The sequence below is a fragment of the Myotis daubentonii genome, chromosome 6, assembly GCF_963259705.1.
Source record: "Myotis daubentonii chromosome 6, mMyoDau2.1, whole genome shotgun sequence".
NCBI classification, from domain to species: domain Eukaryota; kingdom Metazoa; phylum Chordata; class Mammalia; order Chiroptera; family Vespertilionidae; genus Myotis; species Myotis daubentonii.
Window position 1 is genome coordinate 58,881,129 of NC_081845.1, and position 11,255 is coordinate 58,892,383.

General features: G+C 37.5%; 1 protein-coding gene and 1 pseudogene across 1 annotated transcript; one reads left to right on the forward strand and one right to left on the reverse strand.

Moving 5' to 3' along the window:
• Window positions 1–3,987: 3,987 nt before the first annotated feature.
• On the forward strand, window positions 3,988–4,501 carry LOC132237127 (small ribosomal subunit protein eS24-like). The gene has a single exon (XM_059701116.1). It carries the CDS (start codon window positions 4,030–4,032, stop codon window positions 4,426–4,428), a length of 399 nt encoding a protein of 132 aa, XP_059557099.1. The 5' UTR covers window positions 3,988–4,029; the 3' UTR covers window positions 4,429–4,501.
• A 5,431-nt stretch (window positions 4,502–9,932) lies between these two features.
• On the reverse strand, window positions 9,933–10,376 carry LOC132236491 (trafficking protein particle complex subunit 4-like; annotated as a pseudogene).
• Between the last annotated feature and the right edge of the window lie 879 nt (window positions 10,377–11,255).

Sequence of the window (11,255 nt, forward strand, 5' to 3'; positions counted from 1 at the left end):
GAAATAGCGCAGGAGCTAGAGGGGATATAGGGCTCAGATGGGTTTGGTGTTCGTTATTGTTGTTTCAAGGAAAGTAGTAATTCAAATTGATGGCATCTTTTGATAGATTATTTGATTTACTTGTGTTAGCCAAATAATGATAATTTATACTTGAAAAAGACCCTTGAGATCATTCAATATATTTTTCACATTCTATAGATGAAGAAACTGAGGACCTGGAAGTTTTGATTTTCCTAGTCATTAATTTTAAAAGCCATACCAGCAGACATCATCTATTTAATACGAGGGAATCAAAAATGCAATGACTATTTAGGAATTCCCTCCCTCTCTTCCTTCTCTCCTTTTTGCCTCCCAAGATTAGAACTATCCTCCTAATTATATCCATTCTAAATAAAGTACATGATTAAAACTATTATCCAGATAATTTAAGGTGGAACTATAACACCATACTTTTTACAGTCATATATTTAAGCCATATAATTAAGGGAAAATGTTGGGGAGCACATGAGACTTGGTTGGAAAGTTTGTAAGGAGGATATTTTGAGAAAAGGGAAGTGTGTGGAAGGCCACCTGCAGGGGTTTATGGGAATTCCAACTTAGGGGAGTGCCGAAGCGAGTGCTCTTAATTATTCCTTGACATTTCCAAACAAGTCTGTGCATGTGCAGATCCCCAGGTGTTTACTGAAATCCTTATGCTTAAATCTTTGGGTGTCCTTGCTTAAAGGACACTACAAACATATGTGTCCTCCCAATATTACTTACCCTACTGATTGTATCTAAAAGATAAACTTTATCTCAAACTGCTGCTACAATAAAAGCCTAATGAGGTAGCCAATCGAGGCTGCCTGGTTCCTTTAGCCAGGCAGTCCCTTAGCCCTCTCTTTCACAGCAAACATTATGTTGGAGTACTCCATTCATCTGTTGTTCAGGGTCTGCCGGTCAGCCACAGCAGAAAAGTACATTTTGGAATGATCTTATAATTGCCTCATTTTTACATTTTACTTTGCTGTTGTTGACCTGACATTCATGTAGAACTTTTCTTAGAAAAAGTAAATTATTTTAAAAATAAAACAATCAAGCAAAAACTGGACATTTTTCTTATATAATTTCTTTTTTTTATATATGACTCTCTTAAGGTAGCCCTTATATAATTTCTTAGCAATAATTTTTTTAGGGTACTTTCATTACAAACTATAAATCTTATAGCTTGGAGTCTCCTCATTTTAAGGCTCAATTAACGTAATAGTAAACTGTAAGAATGCTTCAAACCCTATAGTAAATAGTCTTTTTGTTTTTGTAGTGCTGAAAGCTTTAGTATTAAAAATATTTAGTGCTTAAGAGCAGACATTATGTGAACCTAGAACAAAAATTACAGAATTTAAAAACCTTATGTGACCTTCTGCTCTAATTGAGCCGAAATACATAAATTATAGCACCATTGAATTCAGAGAAGGAAATGGCCTATTAGGTCATTTAGTATTTCCCCTGCTAAGTTTGAACAGGTCCCTACAGCATATTTTCTAACACTGAGACTGGTTTGGAAAGCTTCATGTGATAACACTTTTCACCACATCCTTAAAAAGCTATTAATCTAGTTGAGCTTCAAAGGAACAGGAAGTTGTTTTTTTCTTAACATGATTCTACCAGGTTCCCTGCCAGGTGCCCATCTCCAACAGCCTTCTTCCTTTTTTTAAGCATTTCAATTATATGGAGCCAACCTGAAGGAAAATTGTAAAAGTGGCCAAATTTGGCCTACTCCTTCTCTGAGCTTAGACATCAACAATGAAGCCTTGCTCTTCATACTTAAAATCATCCTGCTCTCTCCCTTTTTTCAACTGTCAGGTCCCCTGAAAGAATGCTATGGGAGTTTAAAATTATATTCGTCATCAATTGGGGATTTTTTTAATTATTATTATTGTTAGCTATTGTTTTCACAGGCTTGTGTGGAAAGCAGGGACTCCATTACTGAGTTCATTTAGAATTGATCCAAATGATCCAAGCTGGTCATTATCCATAGCTAATTTACCATCTCTAAATTGCTTCAAGAGCAGAGAAAAATGGGGGAGAGGGTTATACTTTGATAGTGATATGTCCTTAAGTTTCACTCTAATTGACAACTGAGATAGTTATTCTGAAAGCAAACTGAAAGGCAGTTTTGGAAATTTGGGTAAACATTTGCAAAAGTGTAAACATAGTTATTTAGGAGGTGTTTTAAACACCTGTGTTATACACAGGCCTGTGTGCTAGGCTGATTAATACCTGCCCAGGAGTGCAGATTTTTAAATTTTCAGGAATTTCATGAGCTGGTTAAAAACATTCATGATTAATATTAACACATATAAATTAGAAATAAATTATATCAAGACAAAGCAAATAAAACCTAGAAATTTATAATTTCCTAATTATTTTACTACATGTAAAGTAGTGTTATCGATGCTCTTGAGATTTACATCTGTTATTTACATCTATTGCCTCTTGAGATTATTTACATCTAGAAATACTATAACTAAAGGGGCTATTTGGGCATCTCTTCCCAACATATGTTCAGTGACTTCATTCTGATAGCTTGAAATCAGCAAATGGTACAAAGCAGGGCTCTTCACACCCCAAAAGCTGGTTGTTACATTTTTATTCTCATACCACTCTTTACAAAACTTTAACATAACTGTATAAAAAAAAAACCCAATAACCCAAAAACATATGTGTAAGGAAAAGAGAAAACATTGAATATCTCTCAGCAATCTATACTAATAAAAGGGTAATATGCTAATTAGACTGGACATCTTCCAGACGACCTTCCGGATGTCTTTCCAGACAAAGCCATGGTGGCGGGGCTGAGGCAGAGGCAGTTAGGGGCTATTAGGCCAGCAGGGGAGAGCAGTTAGGGGGATCAGGCAGGCAAGCTGAGGCAGTTAGGGGCAATCAGGCAGGTGGGCAGGTGAGTGGTTAGGAGCCAGCAGTCCCAGATTGTGAGAGGGATCCCATATTGGAGAGGGTGCAGGCCAGGCTGAGGGACACCCACCCTCCCATGCATGAATTTTGTGCACTGGAGATATGTATATATTGATTGATTTCAGAGAGAGAAAGGGAGAGGGAGAGAAGGAGAGAAACATGGATGTGAGAGAAAAAAAATTGATTGGCTGCCTCCTTCATGCCCACTATTGTAGATAGAGCCTACAACCTGGGAATTTGCTCTTACCAGGAATCCAATTGGTAACCTCTTGGTGCATAGGAGGATGCTCAATCCACTGAGCAACACTGGTGGGGTTCTATCAGCAATTTTATCAGTTGTCCATTATTTTTGTATGTTCATTTTGATACCACTACACCTTTCAGATGAATTATGTTAATGATTTATTTTACTAATATCCTTCATACTATAATTGTGATAGAATATACAATTAATAAAAAACATAAAATAAGAAAATTGAAAATACAATAAAAATAAGTTTATTAGGTGAAATTGTGAATGTCACTTTGTAATCTGAATAGATTAATTCTTGAAAGTACTGGCTTGGTTCCAAATTTTCTATAAGAAGGATACAAATGAAACTCAATTGTATTGTGGTTTCTATCTAAAGAGGCATTTATTTTTCTTGCCATTGAATACAAGCAGTAATGCATTACATGGGTAAGTGTCTAGGGGCACTAGATTAAACCAGTGGATAGGCTCCAAATATGTATTTTTTGAATCAATAAATTCATGAGCAGACTATAGCTAAATAGATTTTTTTTCTGTTTATCTTCTATGTAAATCCAAGGTGTGACTTCTTTAGTATATTGAAGAATTTCTCTGATAAGGTTAGGGCTTAGAAAACAGAGAGAAGCATTCATTATTCAACAAATGTATGTCTATGTGCTACCGACTTAAAGATTTTGTGAAATAGATATGTTCGTGGCTTGTGAGACCTAAAACATAAAGTGATATATTTTTACTATTTTCATATACTAGAATTACTAGTAAATCCAAGTCTCATTAAGACTTTCTCGCTTTTTTCCTCCCTGGCTGCTTGAAGACCAACCTTCATCATGAATGACACAGTAACCATCCGGACCAGGAAGTTCATGACCAACAGACTACTTCAGCGGAAGCAAATGGTCATTGATGTCCTTCACCCTGGGAAGGCAACAGTACCCAAGACAGAAATCCAGGAAAAACTAGCCAAAATGTATAAGGCCACACCTGATGTCATCTTTGTGTTTGGATTCAGAACCCACTTTGGTGGTGGCAAGACCACTGGCTTTGGCATGATTTATGATTCCTTGGACTACGCAAAGAAAAATGAACCCAAACACAGACTTGCAAGACATGGCCTATATGAGAAGAAGAAGACCTCAAGAAAACAGAGAAAGGAACGCAAGAACAGAATGAAGAAAGTCAGGGGGACTGCAAAGGCCAACGTTGGTGCTGGCAAAAAGAAGGAGTAAAGATTCTTCGGTGACTTTATCTGTGATGGTTGTGCAGATTTTTCATGAGAGGATTAATAAACTATAAACTTTTTTTTTAAAAAAAGAAGACTTTCTCAAAGACACAAAGCAAATAGTTGGTGATGTCTGAATTGCACCCAGCCAGTCTGGCATCAGATATCCTTGTTAGATGTTATCAAGAGCTCAATCTCAATCAAGTAGCCACATTATCTTTATTAAATGAGAAAATATTTATAGGCATAAAATATCAATTATATAAGGAGAAAAACTGACATTTTTTTTTTTTTACAGAAAACTTCATGTAGTAATTTATTTTTGCCCAGATGGGTAAGCCAGGTTTCCTGTGCAAGGAGGTGACCTACAGTTTTGTAGAAAAGAAAATAGATATTTCTCTACAAAATGAAGCAAACTATCCCAGGGGCCATGCAACAGAAAGTTCATAGACCAAATTAAAATACTCAGATCACACACACAGTCACACACACACACACACAGACTTCAAGGGCATAGCTAATACTAAAATACAGTAAAATTTCAGGTCAACATTTGTAGATTTGCAGATCTATGGTTATGATCCACTAATTGTTCCTGTTTGTTTATGCAGAATAAGTTCACCTATGCTGACTTATATACTCTGCATTTAGTTCATGAAGTCAGCATAATTTTTAATACCAAAACTTTATATCTGGCAAATGAACAAAAATAAAATTACATATCAAACCCATTGTTCCCATTAAAAGGGCAATCTTTAAAATAAAATGCTATCAAATGGCAATATAGTGAAATAATATTTTAAATACTGTTCATTCCAGTAGTTCTTCATTATTAGAAATCTATCAGCATAACTTTAGTAAAAAAATTAAAGCATAAAACCCATAAATCACAATGCAAGATGCTGCAAAGGCATTTAATGAATTCACCTAGTACTGTAACATTCTAGAACATATGAAAAAGAAAACTACTTGAGTATGATAAAAGTTTAGTGTGATCCAAATCATACATTGTTTAAATTATTCTTAAGGTTGATTTCATATTCAGAAAAATATATTAAAATGTCTAAAATACTTATATTTTCAAATGTCAAAGAAAATATCACAGGAAATTAAGATGTAAGTGCTTCACAAGATCCAGATTTGAAAACAAAACGTAAAATTTGAAAATATTACTGAAATGTATGTTTTGGATGTTCATGGAGAAAATATTATTCTGGGAAGCCATGAAAATCAGCTGACTAATGTTACAGAATATTTTACATTCTGTCCACCAGTTCTGTGAACTGTTGCTTGATATTTAAATTTCTGCTCAGGTTAACTCTCAACGTAAGAGCCCTTTAGGTTTTAATCAGGAGTTCCAGTAGCCCAATAACCCCTGCATCTGTAAGTGCTATTCCTGCGTTGATGCTAAAATCTCTTGCATCAGGACTCAGCGCCTTTCAAGCTCCTCTAAGAATCCAGTCTCACACTATCAATTTCAAGCAATGTACAAGTTACTGGTGATTTCACGTGGGAGTTAAGGGACACTTCAATATTGTACATCCCTCAGCAAAGTATGTAGACGACTCCTGAAGTTCTGTCACTTCTCGGAAGGGCTCTCTTGCTGGTGTGGCCATTAGTGGCAGTGAAAATCCTCTGCTTTAACGAGTTCTCCCACACTGGGCTGGCCCACCTGGCTGGTTTTTCTCACTTATACGCTACAGACCCTCTGCCCCCAAATATGCATCGATAAAGTCAACATGATTCTTAATGAAACTAAGTGTCTGTTCTCCCGTTAAAATGACTACTTTGCTTATAAGGTAGGTTCAGCCATCGTTTTGAATACTAGGGCCCAGATTGGGCTCTCACCCTCAATTCAAAGGGACCTGATTTAAAAAGAATATCTTATATAATAAAAGGATAATATGCAACTCGACTGAACAATGGACCGTCCGTCTGGTCGCTATGACGCTCACTGACCACTATGGGGCAGACGCTCAATACAGGAGCTGCCTCCTGGTGGCCAGTGCACTCCCACAGGGGGAGTGCCACTCAGTCAGAAGCCAGGCTCATGGCCTCCCCAGCAGTGCTAAGGATGTCCGACTGCCAGCTTAGGCCCTCTTCCTGCGGGGAGAGGACCTAACTAGCAGTTGGACATCCCCGGAGTGCTCCCAGACTGTAAAAGGGCACAGGCTGGGCTGAGGGTCCCCCCCCCCCGAGTGCACTAATCTTGTGCACCAGGCCTCTAGTATTAATAGAAAGTGTTCTCCCATTGGTTAATTTTTTTTTTAAATAAAAATGTCATCATACCTTTCATGTATAAAGTATAGCAAAATCCCCAGCCAGTCTTCAGTTCAGTTTCTGTGTAGAATGTGCACAGAGTTGGCTGAAGTACAGGGACATCATTTACCTACCCAGTTAAGGTTAGAAACACACTAGGGTATGCTTACAGGGACATTTTCTTTACCGATTTATTGATTTTCTTTTCAGAGTCCTCCTAACACGTTTTGAATTTGAACTTTTATGAGCCTGAGTCTCATTGTCTAAAAAATATAAATAACCCTCAGGAGATGGTTAAAAGTAAGTAAAAAAATCTATATCTATATATATAAAAGCCTAAGTGACCATTATGACTGGTCGACTGGTCACTATGATGTGCACTGACAACCAGGGGGCAGGTGCTCAATGCAGGATCTTCCCCTGGTGGTCAGTGCGCTCCCACAGCCAACCTCCCACAGTCCCTCCCCGCACTGGCCTGCCTTAATTAGCCCCAATCGAGACTGGGCGAGAAGGCACTGATCGGCCCTAATCGCCGGCCAGGCCAAGGGACCCCACCCGTGCATGAATTCCTGCACTGGGCCTCTATTATGTATATGTATATATATATACACACACACACATATATATATACATAATATATATATATGTGTGTGTGTGAATATATATATATATGTGTGTGTGTATATATATATGAAGGGCTAGCACATAATAGATATTCATTCAACTACATGCTAAATAGTTACAATACCAGTAATTATTAGACAAAGATTGTGAGTTCAATTCCTTTATCTTTTATGGAAAAGTAATAACAGCTAGAGTGTGAACTCTAAGTTCCCTGCTGTATCTTAAAAGCCTAGCTGTTTGCCTGGAACATAGTTGGCAACAAAAATCAAACACAACACAACAAAACATAACAACAATGATAACAACAAAGATTATGTGTTGAAAGTTAGCTGGATCCTGATTATTTTATCTGCACAGCTAGAACCCAATTCATTTAACCTTTATACCCTTCAAGTTGTGCTATAATTTTACAAGTATCAGGGCTGGGTGGAGGAGGGCAACAGGGGAGGGGGGAAGGGGGACATCTATAATACTGTCAACAATTAAATAAATAAATACATTAGTTAATTAATTAATTAAATGAAAATTTAAAAGAACTTCCCTATTTCTTTTTCTGTGAGATCATTGTCTAATTCCCATGTAATAGTAGGTACACTCATATCTGTGAATTCATAAAACCCACTTCAGAGTCAAACCAATGCCAACAAATGTCCTTCCTGGGGGCATTTAGAATTTTATTGGCTTGTCAGCTGTTTCATTAATATTTTACAACAGTAAAAAAAAAAAAAAAATGTCTTGAGATTCCAGAATCATCACAGACTGCCCTAGCTTCGTTCTATTGGTTCTTACAATGTCATCAAAATCCTTTGAAATATGTATAGAAGCCTCCGTCCAGGGCATTATTTCTATTCTCAGTTTATGCATATGCAGAAGGGAGAAAACCTACAAAATTCAACTTTCAAGCCTTTGAAGATTTGGAAGGCTGTCTTGGAAATCTGCGCACATTTTTGTCTTCAGGATGGTTCCCATTGTGAAGAGTATTCATCACCTTTCTTCCAGGAAACATCAACCCTGAAGCTTTTCATCTTTTTCCTTTGGCTTCCTTACCTGGAAAATTTTTTTCCTGTTATGTATGAATGAAAGTCTTCAAATGCTATCTACTTTTTAACTGCTCACTTCTGTGTCCACTCCCTCACTCTTGGTACTGGTAAGTCAGGCCTTATTCCTTTACCCTTACCAATTTAATTATTTTTACTATATACTTGATACTTTGAATACGTTTTAAGAGTGTTGATTTTTGTTATAGCAAATAGAGAAATTGCTGCCTGGTTACTTTGACCTTGTAGAGGATATACCTTATGGTTTTCCCTCTTAGTTTTTGAAGAATCTGTTGGTATTGACATATGTTATTCCTATAATGTCGTCATTCTGGGACTTAAATAGAAAGTCACAGTTATTTGTCAAGGCCTTCTAACAAGGCAGGATTCGAACTCTAAATTCCTTTCTTTATTCTGCCTTTTCAGCCTTTTAACTATTGCTTTTCACTAGTTCCTTAAAGTTCCCCCTATCCCCTCAAACACACTTTTGGTTCAGCCAATGTGTTCATGGGAATTAATATGCAGATGTGAGGTTTCCCACTCTTTGGCTCTCTCTCTTTTCCTGGCTATTCCACTACTAGTTCAGGTTTTTGAGAAGTTCTAAAATCCATTCTCTGACAGCTTGGACCAAAAATCATGGATCTCTTTTTAAGTTCTGACCAAACTGCACTAAATGGACTGTAGACTGTGTGCTCAGGAGAAAAGCTCTAGAAATGGGAAGTCAACCTAGTAGAATTCTCTTCTTTCAAAAGCATAATCCACTCAAGTTTTTCCTACTACTGGTAGTATTTTAATCCCGACACTAATGTACAATATTTTGATAAATAAAGAAATATAACATAAATATATTAAATTCAAATAAAATAAATGAATTTATGGTTACATCTATTGGTCCATTCATTAGTATTTCAAACTTCATTTTATTTGACTAGTAAAATGAGTCCTAGTTACAAGGCATATCTAATTATAAAAAAAAGACAAATTACAATGCAAGATATTAAAAGGTTTTGTATTCTCTTTTTTAAGGACTTTGGGGATTTTACTTGTACAACACTAATTATTAAAGAAATTGTGGCCACTAAAATAGAATTTTAACAAATTCAAAAGACATAACGTAGAAAGTATTACACAGAATAAAACAGTTGTACAACTAAGCTTAGAATGTGTTTCCTTTTTAGTCATATTGTTAGCCATGACATGCATAAAAATGTTTTTGTTAAAATTATTAAATCTCTTAAGGAAATTTCATTTAATAAATGTCCAACTTATTTGCCACTTTAGCCTTATATTTATTTTTCCTGTTTTGTAAGTTCAGACATTCTTTTATTTTTTGAGAACAAAGGAATGTTTATTACAGCATTTATGGGCCTGTTTCCTCTATAAGTAAATCTGTATAGAGATGGGAAGTAGGAGTGATACAGGAGGGAGGAGAGAATATTATTAAGGCTTTAGGTTCAGCACCTGTTTGAGGCTCCGCATCCTCTCATTTTTGAGTGCACTAAAGGCTGCTGGAATCTCCATTGGAGTGGGAACAAGGACCCCTCCTGCAGATCTCTCAGAATTGGGGAGGAGGCTCCATTGCAGGTCCAGCCTATGACCCAGGTCCAAAACTTCCAACCCTCTCTGACACCCCAGGGCTAACTTCAGGTTCTTGTCAAACAGCTCACACTTGATGGGCATTTCCAGGGAGTAGAATGGGTTCTTGAGGGCAAAGTCTTAGTAAATCTCATAAATCTTCTGGAGAAGAAAATCTGTCGCGCTTGCCTAGGGTCTGCCAGCACCACAAACCTGATCCCTATCTGTCTAGAGAAGCAGTGCAGTTTGAGTGTGTCTGTCTCCAGCATCTTAATGCCTTAGCTGCCCTGTTTGGGAGAAAGCTGGGAGCCGTTTTTTGAACAGCGAGTGGAACATGGAGGCCAGATGAGCTTTTCATTGGAGGTGAGGTGGGCATGGCCTAATGCAATGGACACTGGGTAGTTGGCAGGGCTGCCCATGTACTCCAGCACTTCTTTCTTACCAGCTGTGTGCTTGCCATTAGGTCCATGCCATTGGTTGCCAGTACTGCGTGGCCCACAGGCAAGAAGAATCAATGATGCCCCGTCCTGGGGATACTGCCAAGGTCCTCCATAAAAACTATGATGTCACTTTATATATTGTGCCTTGTCATCTCATACTTCCACCTGTAAGAAAAAGAAAACTCATCAAAAACAGGCACAGAGGGTAAACTCAATGCAATCTCCGGTTTTCTACATTGTTCTATTTCCATAATACTCTTACCCAAATCTGTAATTCTATTCTAAGCTAGACCAGAATCCACAGAGCACTCTTCTAACCCTGTAGTCACACACTCTGCCATCTCTCCACGCACTTGCACTGGAAATATATTTCACACAGACCCTGCTCAGAGTCCTCAGCTAGGGGATGTGAAGAAAAACATTACTGATTTGAGCATATGTATATGGACAAGTAAACATTAACACTGAGTGATACACGAGGTACAAAAAGTTGATGGAGAGACATGTCATAGAACCTGGGAGAATGAGTGATACTTGGACCACACCTAGGTCTCAAAGAACATGGAACAGTGAAAAGAAAAGCTTGGAATAAAGGGAACCCTAGTGCACTGCTGGTGGGAATGCAGACTGGTGCAGCCACTGTGGAAAACAGTAAGGCGTTTTCTCAAAAAATTAAATATGGAACTGCCATTTGACCCAGTGATCCCACTTCTAGGAATATATCCTAAGGAACCTGAAAGACCAATCAGAAAGAATGTATGCACCTTTATGTTCATAGCAGCACAATTTACAATAGCTAATATCTGGAAACAACCCAAGTGCCCATCAGCAGATGGAAGATAAGAAGCTTGGTACATTTAACCATGGAATATTATGCAGCTGTAAAAAAAGGAGACAGC